Below are 17,884 nucleotides of genomic sequence, written 5' to 3'. Positions count from 1 at the left end.
TTAAAATTTAAAGATAAAAGAGTGACTCTGATACTAAGTAAAGGTTATCGATTACTTTTAAAAGGAATCAAATGGTGAAAAGTATAATTTTATAGAATAAAACGAGAACACCGTCCATTTAAATTAAAAATAGCCAAAACCCGCATAATATTGTTAATTACAAGTTTTCTGAAATTCCAAAATACCTTTTCATGTTGAAGGGAAATTAGATGAATTATGATATCTAGTGTTTATCATATATAAGATTACTGCTCTCCCAATTCCTAGAAATAATAATAATTCTAGAGTAACTTAGTATACTTAAATATTTTATATAATTTGCTATTATAATAGATATTTGTCTTCAGAGTATCTTCTACTTACCAATTTGTAATTTTATGTTATATAATTGCTCTTTTCATATATTTATCATACTTTTCTTCTGTCTCTCTGACGGGGGAAGTTTGATTGCTTATTTTTATTAGGGTCATATATTTGTGATGTTATATTGCTAATAATAGAATTAACACCAAATAATGATGTAATATGTATAGGATTGGGAGAATTTGAATTACTATGACTACTAGGTGAAATTTGTGAAAAATTTGTATTTATTCTATTTCCAGACGAATTCAGTTGATCATAGCCAGAATGAAGACTAGAATCTCCAAATTTTGAGTCAGTATTACTTTCTATTACACTTGTATTATTTCTGCTTTTATGAACAGGAGTTTGAATAACACTGGTATGAGGACTAGTTTGATAAGAAGCTGCTTTAGGGTTAAATAAGGAAGAAGATGATGAAGATGACGAGATGGTACTTGAATTAGATGTCAGCATAACATCTGAGACATCTAGCAGTAGTTGATGATGCTGATTAACAATAGTAGTATCTTTATTAACTTCAGAATTTACTTCAGAATTTGAGTTGTAATTTACAACGGAATTATTGATTGTATTACTTAATTTGGAAGTTTTTGAGTTATTTTCTTTTACTTTACATGGACGAACACTGATTGAATTCCGTAATTCTCTATCCTTTTTTTTTTTCTCTATATTATGAAATTCGATAAATTCCTCTTTAATTAATCTTAAAAATCCATCACATATTTTAATTATTTCAATTCCACTGTGTACACCAAGTTTACTTGAAGATACTAATGCAGATTTAGCTTGAGACTCCCCGGCATAATTCTGTAAGTTTCTTAACTTTTCTACTATAGTCATAAGTTGTTTTCTAATAATCTCTAACTGACAAGATGAATTCATTACAAATGTTTCAACCATCTTAACATATAAATCCACAGTATCTACTTTATAGTCTACTTCAAATTCTGATAATTTCAATCCTTTGTCATTAGTATCACCACTATTTTTATTACATAAATCTCTGTAATTAGACTCTTGTGATCTTTCAACCGTATTATTCAATTCGAGTTCTTTCTTTATAATATTAATATTATTAGCAAGTTCATCTATATCCTTTAGTACATCTTCAATATCTACAGAAGCAGCTTCAGAACATATATGTGATAGCTTGTCAATTTTATTTCTAATTTCTATAGAATGGTCATATATTACTTTAGAAATATACTTCAATAATGTTAATTTCGATTTTGTAGACTTTATATTTTTAATTAAGTCCAATGAATGAAAACGAAAACCAACAGTTTGACCTCTATTAGTACCATGATTTAAATAATTGCCAATCTTAAGAATCATATATAAAATATTACGTAAAATTCCACCTCTACATAAATTATTATGAACATAATCAACAGCATCCTCAAGTTTAATTAAACGTTCAACGCAACTCAAGTATTCTTCCTCAAATGTTTTCATACTTAATACACAATGAGCTCTAGTTTTAAAACGATTTAAACTTAAGATATTTAACATAAATTGTTCAGAAATTCTCCAAGGTAAATTACTTGCGTTAGAACTATCAGCAGAAAATTCTTTTAGTAGCTGGATTTCATCTGCTGTCGGATATAAGTCTAATAATATTTTCAATTTCTCTTTAGAGACACCATTTAAGAATTTATCAATACCATATAATAAACTCTCACTCTTATACCCTAACATCTCTTTTATAGGATTCATGTCAAACTCGTTATTGTTATCTATTAATTGCATTGCTTTAAGAGCAATCTCAACATTTTGAGATCTTTTTGAATCAAGTACAGTCCTGTACTTTTTATATATCGAATTATTGTTAGTGAATGATCCATCATAGGCTATCTTATCAGAGACTATTCTGCGATCCTCAAAAAATAATTCTAAGATTTTTTGAAAGTCCACCGTAAAATTATGTATATTTGGGTCCAAATTTAAATCATCAGATGTCTCCTGTTTCAAATTTACCTTCTCATTATGAATATCCTCCCAAAAAGTACCCTTAATTTTGTTCATAGTAATAACTGACCAGTGTAATCGCCTTGGCTCATATCCTATTGGAGGGGTAGGACCAAAGTCTATATTTACAAATAAATTTGATTCACAATCAAATGTATTATCACGTGAACATTCCAAATATTCAACCTTTCCAAGATTATTCTTCATACTTAAACTTTTATTTTTACTTATCATTTTTAATTTAGGAGGAGGTGGTCCTTTTTTTGGAGGGCATCCTCTAATGCTTATATTATTACTGCTTATCTGACATCCATTTATCAAAGCTGATTTTAAAGGTGGTGGACCTGGGGGTTGTCCTATAAATCTTTTAGAAGGTATTGGGCTACTTTCTTTTTTTTTATCTTCATAAGGCTGTAGTCGGGTTGTATCTTTGCTAGTAGTATTATCAGAAAGTTTAATTAAGTTAGGATGCTGTTTCTTAAGTATTTCCTTTATACGATTAAGTTTCTCAGGATCACTCTTCATTAACTCTATAAGTTTACCATTATCTGAATCAATTTCCACCATTTTTAATAAGGAAGAAAGTAACTCCTCATCTGTTTTATTCTCTAAGTTCAAAAATAAATCTTTATCAGGTTCAGAATCCATAATAAATTACATTTAATACATTAAATGTTATAAATATAACTATCACATAGAAATATACAATCACTTAGTATTCGGATTTCTTAATTATTTTCATTCATGGGATTCTCTATTGTTATTTAACACGAATTTACAAAATAATAAATTTATGCGCTCTATTATATAGCGGGGTCTGACTTTTTATAAAATGACTAAAATTTCAGAAAATTTAATACTCAAAATCTTAATTAAGGAAACTTCATTATTTTTAAATAATTTAAGGTGATATTGTATTATATAATTTATAATAATGTGTTCAACTTTATACAGAAATTTCGGAAGATTAATCTTATTTTATTAAGAATTAATAGCAATTAACATTTTCTTGTAACCTTTATTTGACTAAGTATGAATATTTAGAAATTAGATACCATCTAATTTGATACCTAAAATTATATTATCCCAAATTTTAGCCTCATTATAAATAATTAAAATTAAAATATCATCTTAATCTAAAAATCTTAATATTTTAGTAATATAGAATAAATTTATGATTAGTTTATGAAAAATAGTATATTTATATAACTAATGATATATACAATATATTGTTTAATATTTCAATATAATATTAATATTAAAATAAATATTAGACAGAAATTACTTTACATAATACTAGAATAAATAAATTTTTCTTTATTCTAATCATATATTATTTGTCACTTTTATATATTTTATTACCTTATGTTTAGTAATAAAGTATCCTTTTAAAACATTGAGTATATCAAGATAAATACTAGGTATAATTTATAAGATTCAAGAACCAAAAAGTAGAGAAGAAATCATTATTTGAGAAAAAATATATGAAACAAATTACTAAAATGAATATTTTGGTGTAATATTAAAACTTTAAAATTGTTTTAAAAAACTTATTTCTTAAAGAAATCTACTTTTTATTTTTGTTTAGAGTAACTTAACATATTTGAAAATTATAAATATGGCTGTAAATATTTTAAATATGTAAGTATATAACATTTTTATTATTGTATATTGATATATTTCACAATAAAATAACAAATAAGTATACAATAAAGGGATCTCCTTTAAAGAAAAATATTTAAATCTCCATGGATAATTCTGAATATATTTTATATAGTACTTTGAAGAAAATATGAGAAAGTATCAATAAGTATAAAATATTTTTAAAATATATTTGTAATTACTTATTTTTACTAAAATTAATTATTAACAAAAAATCTTATTCTTGTTATTTCCAATTATATAAAAGAATAAATTTGAAAAATTAAAATCAAAATATATATTTGTTTAAAGGGACTTTAATTTAGATATATTATCTTAAATTATATAAAATAATGTTAATATTTAAGAAACTTATCAATAAGTTTAACTCTCCATTCACTTGAAAAATTTATATAATCTAAGTAGCCTTCAATAGAGCCAAATTCTTGCCTTACCTTGAACAACAAACCTGAAATATATCTTGATTTAGATTTCCCTAAATATAATGGTAAATTTTCACATACAAGTTGCTTATTTATTATATCTCTAAGATCTAAAAGGCCTGCTTCTGATGCACAATAATCTTTAATAATGCATTCATCAGATATACCTAAAGTACCTAATATAATAGCCACTATAATTCCAACCCTATCCTTTCCAAGACTTCCATGTATAAGGATTGGAGGATGAGATACTACTATTAATTTAAGAATAGTTGAAATAGAGTTTGCAGCGCTAATGAGTAAAGAAAAATAAATTTCATCCATTGATCGTTTAGATATGTATTGATTCATATACCATGAATGTGCCATTTTGGATGAAAATAAATTTAAGAAATTATAGGCCAATAAAGATATAAATTCATAACAATTTTCAGATGTATCAAGAGAACTTATAGGATTAAGTATACTAAATTTATTTTCATTAGAATTTGATCCATTAGCTAATTTGTTACGGTAAAAACAATTAAAATAGTGCCAAATTTTAGATTTTTCATGAGTATAATTTATACCTCTACATTTAGACTCTTCATTAATTCCACATGAATTTAGATTAAAAGGATATTTCCAATCTTTAATACTAACTACAATAATATATCTTGATTTATCCTCATATGATAATTCTTCGTGAGATTTTATATCTAATTTATTTTTCTTAGAAAAATTATTTTCTTCAATATTTGAATATTCAAAATTCATTCGTTTTTCATGAAATTTAATATATTCTTCAATATCCGATTGGTTATATATTGGTGTATACATTTTCCAAATTATAGTCCGACTAAATGTTTCATTACTTGTTAATGCTTCATCATCAAATATTGTTTCACCTCTTAAGTCAATAATACTCCTTATACCCAATACATCACGAATAGAATGTTTCAATTTATCAGGTTCAGTGCTACCAGGCCTACCTCCTCTATAAAGTATATGCTGTCTAAAATTTGGCATTTTAGTAAAAAGTGAGATATCTCTTAAATTTGGTATAACTTCCAAATTTATCCTTCTTCCACACAATAAATTACCATAATATTGAAGACCAGGTCTTACCCAATATTGTTCTGGTTTTTTATACTTTTCAAGTTGTTTCTCAACAAATAGATCAACATTTTGTTCGAAACTTAAATCATCCCTTATATTTACACGAATTAAGGGTCTAGGATTGAATGGAGTTGAACTCAAAAACATATGTACAGGAAATCAAAGTTATTAGTATCCATTAAAAAAATCCAAATATGTAATAAAATTTGTTAACAGAAGTTTATTTAGCCTGTAAATAAATTATTGAGTAGATTTTAATAACAGTATATTTATATGTGACTATATAATATTTAAAGGATATTTATTATTGTATATAATCTGAAAATATTTCAGTTTAATATTATTAAATACTGCAGATAATTCCTTTTGTCTAGTCTAATATACATGAAAATAAATTTTCATGGCGCCATAAAAAAGCGCTAAAAAAATTCTGAATAATTGGGAATAGAATATATTTTAAAGAGTACAGATGATACTAAAAATAGTCAATATCCCAAGATATAAACAGTTACTAAGGCATAAGTATATAAATGAGTAAGAGATGGAGAATTTTGGTTATAGTTCAGAGGGTATGTTCACAATACCTTAGCTATAAAGGTTTAATATAGTATTAGCTAAGACACAAACTCTTAAAAATAATAATTGGAACATTTCCACTTATTGAAATCTTATAAATATAACTTTAGCAATATATAGGTCAGATGTAGACTATAATTTTGAAGTTAATAAACGTAGAAAAGTCCGTGAAATAGACTTAATAGTGGAAGAGTCCCAATTAAGAGATCTGGATAGTAAACACATGGTAAGTTTCTCTTAATAAATCCAATAAATTTGGTGAATAGTGATAATTTCCCCTATTGAGGTGTTACCTGTTTTTTTTATAAACAAGAAATTAGGTGTCATAATAGGGGGATAACAAGTTGTACTATATAGCATGGGCTAAATTATTAACTAAATAATGAATAATACAAAATATTATAGCAATATTATAGACCTTATTTTGAATTAGGGAGATTAATAATTGCTAAAATATTAGTCCATAAATCTTTATATTACCAATAAGTATAAGTAATACATTCAATGATAACATTACTGAGATTTTTTCTTTTTGATCTCCTAATTTCCAGAATTCGACAAATTATATATTGAATTTGGATGATATTGATGCTAAGACCTCAAGAAATATTTTTATAAGGAATATTCCTAAATATATTGATGAAATTTATCTTTGTGAATTATTTTCAGAATATGGTGACTTATCCTCTGTAAAAATTATTAGGAGAACTTATAATAATTCAGGATTTGTTTGCTTCTACGATCGTAAATCTGCTGAGAAAGCTTTAAAATCATTAAATGGTAGATTAATAGATGGACTTCCATTATCTTTAAGCTGGGGTAAATCCTTAAATATTTCTACAAAGGAATACCTTGGTTCTATTCCTAATCCAAAGGAAAAAATTGAAAAACTTGATACTCAAATTGATTCAGAAATAATAAAAGAATATATAAATACAGAAGATTATAATAATTGCACTATAATAAGAGTTGAGGTACCCAATGATGAAATGAAGAAAGCTCTTATTAGATTAACTTCACGCTTTGTTGCTTATTTTGGATATTGTTTTGAACAATTACTAATGAAGAATGAATTAGAAAATCCATTATTTAACTTTTTATTCATATCATCACCACTTCACCACTATTACCGTTGGAGAGTATATTCATTTTTACAAGGAGATTCACATAAACACTGGAGAGTCAAACCATTTAGAATGGTTGAGAATGGTACAGTTTGGTATCCTCCTCCTTTAGAAGAAAAAGTAGAGAATGGCAATTCTATTAGAAAGATGGATTATTTTCGGATAATTGGAAGTAAATTGGAACTTTGGTTATCATCCTACAACTCTATAGATGATCCATTATCTTGGCTGTGGACCAACTCAAATATATCAAGAAGAGAAAATAATATTAAACCTAGTAATATAATTAGAAAATTAGAATCTCCTAACCACACTGAAAATATTGATAATAAAATTAATAAATATGATTGTAAACTCATAAATGATACGAATATTCCTAATACTATATGTAACAATGAAATTAAAAATAGCAATAGTAGTGATACTGATAATAAATATATAGATACTATTAATGATTTTTTATATGACATATCAAAAAATGAACCTTATATGATAAGGTTATATCGTGAGCTTGGTGGAGAAATAATGGATGGAGAAATAATGGATGAGTTTAAATATTTAGTAGATGAACTATCTACTGATCGTTTAAAGATTGCTAATCTTATGAAATTTGCAATTGATAATGCCGATTTATATTCTGTTAATATACTAGATAAATTAATACAAGAACTTATCTTTTCTCCAAATAATGAATTACCTATATTATATGCAATATCGGATATATTATATAACTCATACTCATCTAAACCAGGAACCTGGAAATACAGAAATCTGGTTTCCCAACTTTTTCCTTATATAACTGCTCACTTTTCATACTTAAACAACTCAAAATATGAGAAATTAATAGAAAATAAAATGATTAAACATACTAGAAATATCCTAAGGATTTGGTTATGCTGGAATATTTACCCAATATCATATATATATGGATTAGAATCTACATTAATTTTTGATAAGTTTTTTTATGAGATGAAAAATAATATAAATTCTGAACACTTTACTCAAGTAAATATTGAATCTAGATATCCTGAAATTGATGGTGATTTACTGAGAGAAGATATTTTATCCATTCTTGTTGAATGGCCACTTTATTTAAGACCAATTCTTTGGAAATTATGGTCTGATTATTTCAAAATATTCAATAAGAATTTAAACATTTATCTACAATACCAGTGGGTTGGCAAGGGGTTGGTTCTACCACCTGTGTATTTATTTGGGAATTCTATGGCTATTCATAGGATGGCATTTTTCTTATATTATTGTGATCATTTAAAAGATGGAAATCTTTTTATTTATTTATCAGAAATGGAGGAATTAAAAGAAAATGACAATACCAAGAATTATGAAAACCAGGAAAGTGCAGATATTGAATTAAGTAGTCCAAGCAAAGTTGAGACTAATTCTGATGAAGATAGTGAAGATATGTTTGCAGAATAGACAAAGTATTAACTATTAAAACACTATACAAAAGTATATACTGAAATTAATATTTGGAGATTCAATTTTAAAGTATTTTACATAAATTTATAATGTAATTATTAATAATAACTATATATTTATTTTAGGAAAAACTCATTGTTTTTGGTAACAGGCAGTTTAATCTGAATTTAAAATTTTTAGGAATATACTAAAATCAAATTTATAAAGGAAAGGTTAATTATATATTCTAATCTAAATCAAGTTGTTCATACCTAAATTATACAATGTTTTTTTTATGATGAATACTAACAATTTAATTTTAATATACTGTTTAATACTTTACTATAATACCATATTATTATAGATACTTATAATTAATGAGATCTTGATTATAAAATAATTGTATCTAATTAGCAGTTAAAATTACAGGTCACTTATTATTAGTATACTTTTATAAAGTCAACTTTAATTGGTTATTGAATTGTGAAGAATTTAATTAAGGTTTAATACATCTTTTGGAATATATAGATAATATTTAAATAAATATAATAAAAGTAATACTTTAAAGATTTGTATATATATATATCAGTATAATAATAATAATAGTAAAGTTAACAATATGAACACTAAATATAGGGATAATCATACCATTTAAAACTGGAAATAAATAATATGTACAGCTGATCTTTTTTTTTTTATTGCTTGGTTCACAATTAAAGTTAGCTCAAATAAATTTATAGATATCAAATATAGCTTTGATCTTAATTTACACTACCTTAATAAAGGATCAAGTAAATTTTATTTAAAGAAATATAAGCTGAAATTGCTTAAATTTTTTTTTCTTTTAAAATTATTCTTATTTATATCTAAGATAGAATACTATTTTTAAATTATTAACATTAACTGAATTAAATTCAATACCTTATTTATATTCAATTGTTAAAGCTTTTTATTTTTATTTAATAGATTTATTTTTTTAATTTCAAAGTCAAACTATTAAATATAAGAAATATAGATTAAATATTATATTACCAATGAATTAATTCTGAAGGAAAGAAAAAATTTATTACTTTTATTAAGAAACAAACTTAATATTATCTAAGTTCGAATATTTCCTTAAAAACACTACATTTATTTAGTAAATATTAATTTTAAAGATAGAATTAAGAAATATATATATTTGGAAATATTTCTTATTACACTATATTTTAGCTGTTAAGTTTTTTTTATTTTCTACTAGCTTGGGATTACACTAGATTGATTTTAGTGATTAATAATGCTACATTAAAAACTTCTTTATATCACCATCACTTTTTAGTTTCTAAATATTTATATTTAATACTTAAAAATATGTACGTAATATAATACAATATTTCGAAAGGTAAATAAAATAATAATTTAAAATAACATCAGTATCATTTCCCATTCTCAAATTCAATAGTAAATATAAAGTTTAGAATATTCTAGATTATCATAACTAAAGTGAAGATATCATATCTAAAATGTATAAACAAATTAAATATTTAAATTCATCCAATTTTCTTTTTTTTTATTTCAGTGATATATTTGTAATAGTGATCTATTTAAATTTTATTTAAAATATTAAATCTTAAACTAGATTGCATAGTATAAAACAGAAATAGGAAAACATAAGCAATATTCATTTTTAATTTAGGCTAATTAGATCTATGATCAGTTTTTAATAAGTAGAGTATCATGTAAATCATCTGCAAGTATAGATATTGGTGATAAGGCTCCTTCTTCATCAGAATATGTATTTTTCATAGTTCTACTTAAAGATACATCCTGATTTTTTATTCTCTTGTTTTCTTGTTTCTTTTTTTTCTTCTTAGTATTCCAAATTAGCTTTAATTCATCCTTAGTAATACTATTCTTAAGTATTCTCAAAAATATTCCTCCAGGACTCTTGAAGCGAGAGTTATCATAAGTCCTATAACCTCCATCTCTAACAATTGCGAGAGTCTGTTGCAAAATATGTCTACAAAAATTTTCTGGAAGATAGAAAACAGCTCTTTCAATCAAGTATATGTTAGGTTCATTTAAACTTCTGATTATACGCTTAAATAGAGCTACTTTACTATGATCGTTCACTGAAATAAGCGTAAGTCTATTTAATAAGCCATCCTTCTTCATATAAATATATCTTAAGGAAAAACTCCAATAAAGTACAAATTATTTGTCTTATATCTCTAAATGTTTATGTAAATTAGCTAAAAATTAGTTGTCCTATCACAAAGATACTTGTTCAGGATCTTTATTGTAAGTTAAATCATCTTAACAATGTATTTAGGCGCCTATTGGTAGTTTTTGATATAACGGGTCTGGTCAATTAAAACTTCAACTTGTGCTTCTGAGAATAATATTAAGCCTATATAAGAATGAATAATGAAAAATTAGAAGAAGATTATGAGGATGATATTTTAGAAGAGTATGATGTTATATTATCACATATTAATGATGTTTCATTCCATGTATTCCAGTTTCCTCTAACTCCAGCTAATAGATCTCCTAGTAATGGATGGGAATCAGCATATTTACGTCTAGATGGAAGTGCATTCCAGCTTTCATACTATACTAAAAATAAAAAAAAAGTACATGGAGATGATAAACTATTAGGTAAGGAACAGGATCAATCTGGAATATTCAATGAATTTAATAATGATAATACTGAGAATAAGTATTTATACACTTTGAATAGTAGGTCTTGCTTATCTACAGCTAGTAGCTTAATAGCAGGATATATTAATCATGAAAAGAAAAAGTTATATATAACTCCTATATCTAGTATTCAACAGTTTCGTCCAAATTTTTCACATATAGATTTGAGAAAGTCTAACTCATCTATTACTGTTGGTAACGTCGAAAGAAATACTGGAAATATAGATGACAATGAACAGCGAGATTTATCTCTTGATAATTTAATTATGAACCGTGGAGGTAATCCATCATTAAGCAATACTTCAGAATCAGTTATAAATCAAGATAAATTTTTAACTAATGGAGTAGAAAATTGGATAAAAATTCCATGTTTATTTGAGAGTGATTCATATGAATCAAAAGAATTAGTTAAACTACTTTGTGAAGAAAATTTTGATGATTTTCTAATTTGGCCAAATTCTATTAATATTTATGAGCTAATAGATTCAAAAAGTACCTATAAAAGTATATCATTACATCATACTGATAATAGAACAATACTACAACAGCTTGTACATTCAATTCAATTAAGAAATAACAAACTATTATTTGATTCCAGTTTAACACGATATCTTGATATATTATGTGGTATAATAAGAAGCCCTACAGGTACTGTAATGCATATTCCATTTGGTGGTAGTGGACAGGTCCTCCCCTCTTTAAGAACAGGAGGTTTACCTAAAATATACACTTCTTATCAATATCCTCCTATATGCCCTATATCAAGCTTAGGTGGATGTGTAGGTTACAACTTTGGTGGAACTGAAGAAAATTTTGCAAATTGTAAAGTGAACTTGGGTGAATTTCCTAATCATGGAATACCAGGAAAATTATTAGTTTTTGATGATTGGTTTCATCAAGGCCCACTATCGTTCAGAGAACTTTATAAAATGACTTTAGAAGATCAGATAAAAAGAATAACATTAGTTTATCAAGTTATTTCATTTTCTGGGATTAAATATATACTTAATAGAATATATACAATTATTAATGGAATTCCAAAGTACAATACTAATTTAAATTTTGAAACATCTTCAATTGATATAAATACTAATGAGTTATTAAATAAAAATTATAAATTTAATGATTTTGGGAATATTCCAGAGGGAAAAATAAATGATAAAATAATTATAGATCATTTAAAGAAATACTGTGTATTAGTATCAGGAAATTGGATATATCGATCCGATCTACTATATAATGAATATGAAGCATGTTGTAGAGATTTAATACTAGTTTTATTACAGAGAGATGAAAATACAGGACTTAATAGAGAACCTATCAGAGTAGCAACTGATCTTCCTCAAATTAAAGTTACAAGTATGTTACAAGAGCTTGCTATATATAAATCAACAGCATGGTATCCAAAATTCTCATTAGATCGAAATTTTATTGAAGAATTTCCACAGGAATATAAATACTGGAAAAATTATTGGGATGATAGGGAAAAATATGTAGTTCAATATATCAGACAAAATAGGGCAAATGTCAATATAACACTTACAGCACTTAATGACAGTTCTACATCACCTACAAGTATAAGTAATTCACAATTACAACTTCTAGTTAGCTATATACTACGAACATATGGTGCTAGGAGTATTATCGACATTCATAATTTATGTATATATCATTTACAAGTAATGTCATTAGGTAATCCATCTCTAATTTTAAATTATAATAACCCAAATAATAATAATAATAATAATAATTTAGATAGTGGGACAAATAATTCTGCAAAATCTTCGATCCAAATAGAACAATCTCAAAAGTTTAGTACTAACCGAGGATTCCCAAATAATAATACTTCAATTTTATCAAGTACTTCTTGCCAAATTTTTTTTGCTCCTTCTTATGCTCCACCAAATATTAGCCATGCCCAATATCCAATGAGACAAGTAAGTGAATTAGGAATAACTAATAATCAATTTGGTAATTTTAAAATACATCAACAAGATCTTAACAAGGCATTAGAATCTGTTGCTACTTGTATCTATTATGATATATGGGTTATATCTAGTATTGGTGATCCACGTATTGATGGAATTAGACGTATTATTATTGGTTACCTAAGATTAAATAATAGAGATGATGTCTTTACTATTACTTCATTTATTGATAATATTAAACATCATATTATACAGAAATGTATTGAATCATATAATTGCAATGAATGGTGGTGTACCTCTAAAGATAATTTAGTAGATAAAGAGCAAAATATCATCATTGATACACAATCACAACATGCAGTATCCCTTATTAATTTTCTTAATAATATTCCAGATCTTATTTGGAGAAGAATTTTACATGAATTCGCATTTCCAATAAATACAACATCGACTGTGTGGTCTCTAAAGGGCAGACAACAAAATCAAGTTGATAATAATTTAAATATCTCCAATATAGGTACTGTCTAATGAACTATTTCTAGATTTCACTTTTTTTGAAAATACTAAAACATGTCTACTTTGGCGGTTAACATCAGTTAGTAATATAAACCGTCATTATATGATGTCTACTAAATTTTTCTTTATTTATTCTCTTGCCTTTTGAATTATTATTCTAATTATTATCTTTTTTATCATTTGCAGTCTCTTTGACAATTTGATTATAATTATCTAAATATGTAAATAAAACTTTTAGATTAAGAATTTTCTGCACTCTAAATGAATATTAATAGAAATATTTAGATACCTTAATACTAATATAAATTTAGTCTATTGAACTTCTTAAATATTTTTTTTAATATTATATTGTTGTAAATTCCTTAATTAATTCCATATAATCTTACTTTTTTTTTAAATTACCTACCCTTTTATCTATTATCTGATAGTTAAAATGAAAGATTCACTATTGTCATTATTCCTAAGAACTAATTGTAGACCCCATAGCGCGCTATAATATTTCAAAATTTGACTATTAATTGGAAATTGTAATTATAACTGCTTCAAGTAATATTTCAAGATTTTCTAAATATCTCTTAAGATAATTTGCTATTCAAGGGTGAAAGAATTATATTCGAGTAAATGGTTAAATCATACTTGAGGTATCTACCTGAAGCATCTTATGGGATTTTATGCTCTCCTAATTACTCTAATGGAGCTTTATTATTATCTACTGATTTAAATAACCCAAGAAAATATGGGATTACTATTTCAGGTGAAATAATTTTAATTTTAGATTTAGAAAAAGGTATAATATATAAAAAATTGAAGTTAGATATAGGAGACAATATATATTCAGTAGAAGGAATATCTTCTACAATACATTATGTAACATCTTTATGTAGACATCCGACAAAAAGTGATATAATAGCAGCAGGATATTCAGATGGAAGTGTCAGAATATGGAATATAGAACAAGGAGATATTATACATACATTCCATGGTCATAAAAAGAGTATATCAGTTTTAAGATTTTGCAAAATTGGTCATTATTTAGCAACTGGAAGTTATGATACTGATATTATTATATGGGATATATTAAGTGGTACTGGTTTACATCGTTATATAGGTCATATAAATGAAATTACAGACATACAATTCCTTCATAAAATAAAATTATGGGATTCATGTGAGGAAAATAATAATATTGTGAAATTAGAGGAAACTCCACATATTTTAATATCTTCTAGTAAAGATGGAACAGTTAAATTATGGGATATAACTGGGGAATTTTGTCTTCAGACTCTTACTCAACATAAAGGAGAAATAAACTCAATTTTAGTTCATCCTTTATGTAATCGTATTATTGTAGCAGGAACAAGTCAAAATATTACATTGTATAGATTAAATTCAAATGTTACAGGTATCCCTAAAGAAAAACTTTTACCAAATGATAGAGTAACTAAAGTAGATAATAATAAAGATTCTGATGATATGAATAATACATCAATATTTGCAGAATATCATGGTAGTATACCAAGAATTACAACTGGAAACAATACTAAAATCACGAAATTAGCTGCTAAATGGTTTAATTATGTTGAAAATTCACTAAATTTAACTGATGATTATTCTGGTTTGATATTTGCATTTTCCTCTAAAAATTCTATAGAAACATTTGGTTATTTGGGATATTCCAGAATTACACAAAGAATTAATAAATTTCTAAAAAGGAAATCTAAGAAAGATCCTGATTTGGGAAAATTAGATGATATCAATAATAATGAATTATTATTTGGTAACTATGAAATATTAACATTTCCAAAAATGCTTTTACTTCCCGAAGAAGAAATAATTGGAACACGTCTAATCAGTATTGATTATCAATCTTGGAATAATTCTTTTTTAACTTGTTTAGCAAATAATACAATAAAGTATATTCAGATTGAAGAGTCAGTTATAAATAATTGGAGATCAAAACTAGATAAATCTAAAGGAAATGATAATGAATATGAAGATATAGAGGATTCTAATATATGCTGTAATATTTTAAGAAGAATAGAAATAGAGGGGCATCGTGGTATTCCTAGAGCACTAGAAATTTCATCAGATGATAAATTTATTGTCTCTTTTGGTGATGATAGTATAAAGGTTTGGAATATGGCTACATTCTCTTGTGTAAGATCTATAATAGCAGAATCCCCAGTTTGTGGGTTTATTGTACCTGGAAATGAATATACTATAAGTGGAACAAAGTCTGCAAGTATACAACTACATAGTCTTCTAAATTGTTCCTTAGAACAATCTTTAGATAATGCACATGAAGGTTCAATACAAGCAATTGCTCTTCATCCAAATAAAGTTACTTTTACTTCTGTAGGGCAAGATAAGAAATTGAATATATATAATCTTAAAATGAAAGATTCTGGAATAAAAGGCCAATATTTGTTATCTTTCAAACTTCAAAATTCAATTCCTTTAATAGATGAAGGACTTACAATATCTTATACCCCAGATAGTCGTTATCTTATAGTATCATTATTAGATAATACATTACAAGTTTTATATACTGATACATATAAACAGTTCCTAGTTTTATATGGTCATAAACTTCCAGTACCTTGTATGGATGTTTCATCTGATAGTACAATATTAGTTACTGGTAGTGCTGATAAAACTATAAAAATATGGGGATTAGATTTTGGTAATATTCAGCGTTCTTTTTTTGCTCATGAAGAATGTATAACTCAAGTAAAATTTATATATGATACTCATTATGTAGTTAGTACAGCTCGTGATGGATCACTGAAGATTTGGGATATTGATACTGGAAATTTAATTACTATATTACACAAGAAATCAACATATGGACTTGTTCCAATAGTAAGTTTAGCTTTATCATTTGATGGAGATCGTATTATATGTGGAAATTTGGATCGTTCCATGAGAATATGGAGAAGAAGTGAAAGACAACTTTTTTTACAGGAAGAAAGAGAAAAAGATATGGAAGAGCAATTTCAACAAGAAATATTAAGAGATGATATATTAAATGAAATTTCAAATCCAGCAGTATTCATGATGAGACCTACTAGAAAAACTATAGAATCAATTCAATCAACAGAAAAACTCATGGAAATTATTGATATAGCATATAATTATTATGTTGATCTATGTAAATGGATAAAAGCAGAAAAGGAAGCTAATGAAGATAGTTTTAAAGAAGTACATATTACACCTCCTAAATGTCCATTAGAGATTAAAGATAAAAATTTATATGAATATGTATATAAATCTATCCAATGTATATCTTCAAATTATCTAACAGAAGTTATTTGGTCTTTACCATTACTATATGCAGAAAAATTACTAATTTTGATTGAACAAGTACTAAAAAGTATATATGATCAATATATATCTTATGGAATGAATAACTCAGTTGTAAAATTAAAATCTGAAAATAGTAAGGATATTGAAAATATTGAACAAGAATTTCTTTGTATTAATATTGAGCCATTAGTTAGAGTTGTATTATACTTAGTTCAAACTCACTTTGTACATTGGATAAGTCTAATGAATAGTATTACTCCTCAAATAGCTCTTGAAGGTGAAGATTATAATTATGGGAATTGGTCAAATGTAAATGACCCAAGATTAATTAGAACTCTAAATTATAATATCAGAGCTGTTCTTTCAAATCTTAATAAATATCTTCATATTTTAATTCATCATCAAATTAATGTAGCATCTCTAAATAATAGTGTTTTGAAAATTCTTGAAAAAGAAAGTTTAAATGGAAAAATTTCTGATTTAATTACTGAATCTAATTCTAAACGTAAATGTATTCCTAAAAATAAGCCTAGTAAAAGAAATAAAACTTAATTTATGGATGAATTAGATAATTATCCAATTCTATTATTATTATTGTTATTCATATATTCTACATAGGTTAGTATATTTAAGGTAAAGATTCACTAAACAAATTTTATTTACAAAATATATCTATAAAAGAAATAACTTTAATTCGAAATAACGAGGGTATTGATTTTAAATTAATTATTAAACTAAGCTATATAAGAAAATATCTACATCTTATTTTTTCCATTAATTATAATATTAGAAACTATAATTTCAAATCTTTTGACTTATT

The 17,884-nt window shown here is 25.4% G+C and overlaps 6 protein-coding genes across 6 annotated transcripts; 3 read left to right on the top strand and 3 right to left on the bottom strand.

Annotated features, from left to right (window-relative positions):
- Positions 1–408: 408 nt before the first annotated feature.
- On the bottom strand, positions 409–2,982 carry cand_022210 (formin-like family protein; the record flags this gene model as incomplete). Its single annotated transcript, XM_067212451.1, has 1 exon — positions 409–2,982. The coding sequence occupies one exon, from the start codon at positions 2,980–2,982 to the stop codon at positions 409–411; it is 2,574 nt and encodes an 857-aa protein (XP_067068724.1).
- A 1,349-nt stretch (positions 2,983–4,331) lies between these two features.
- cand_022200 (uncharacterized protein) lies at positions 4,332–5,663 on the bottom strand (the record flags this gene model as incomplete). Its single annotated transcript, XM_067212450.1, has 1 exon — positions 4,332–5,663. One exon carries the CDS (start codon positions 5,661–5,663, stop codon positions 4,332–4,334), a length of 1,332 nt encoding a protein of 443 aa, XP_067068723.1.
- Positions 5,664–6,057: 394 nt separating this feature from the next.
- Positions 6,058–8,653, top strand: cand_022190 (U2-associated protein SR140; the record flags this gene model as incomplete). Its single annotated transcript, XM_067212449.1, has 3 exons — positions 6,058–6,085; positions 6,218–6,318; positions 6,644–8,653. The coding sequence occupies 3 exons, from the start codon at positions 6,058–6,060 to the stop codon at positions 8,651–8,653; spliced, it is 2,139 nt and encodes a 712-aa protein (XP_067068722.1).
- Positions 8,654–10,327: 1,674 nt separating this feature from the next.
- cand_022180 (uncharacterized protein) lies at positions 10,328–10,789 on the bottom strand (the record flags this gene model as incomplete). The annotated part of the gene is made up of 1 exon (XM_067212448.1): positions 10,328–10,789. One exon carries the CDS (start codon positions 10,787–10,789, stop codon positions 10,328–10,330), a length of 462 nt encoding a protein of 153 aa, XP_067068721.1.
- Positions 10,790–11,034: 245 nt separating this feature from the next.
- cand_022170 (uncharacterized protein) lies at positions 11,035–13,770 on the top strand (the record flags this gene model as incomplete). The annotated part of the gene is made up of 1 exon (XM_067212447.1): positions 11,035–13,770. One exon carries the CDS (start codon positions 11,035–11,037, stop codon positions 13,768–13,770), a length of 2,736 nt encoding a protein of 911 aa, XP_067068720.1.
- Positions 13,771–14,379: 609 nt separating this feature from the next.
- cand_022160 (uncharacterized protein) lies at positions 14,380–17,616 on the top strand (the record flags this gene model as incomplete). The annotated part of the gene is made up of 1 exon (XM_067212446.1): positions 14,380–17,616. The coding sequence occupies one exon, from the start codon at positions 14,380–14,382 to the stop codon at positions 17,614–17,616; it is 3,237 nt and encodes a 1,078-aa protein (XP_067068719.1).
- Between the last annotated feature and the right edge of the window lie 268 nt (positions 17,617–17,884).

Source organism: Cryptosporidium andersoni, assembly GCF_001865355.1.
Source record: "Cryptosporidium andersoni isolate 30847 chromosome Unknown contig_17, whole genome shotgun sequence".
Lineage (NCBI taxonomy): Eukaryota > Apicomplexa > Conoidasida > Eucoccidiorida > Cryptosporidiidae > Cryptosporidium > Cryptosporidium andersoni.
Note: the sequence above shows the minus strand (reverse complement) of the source record. Positions and strands in the feature narration are given on the sequence as shown.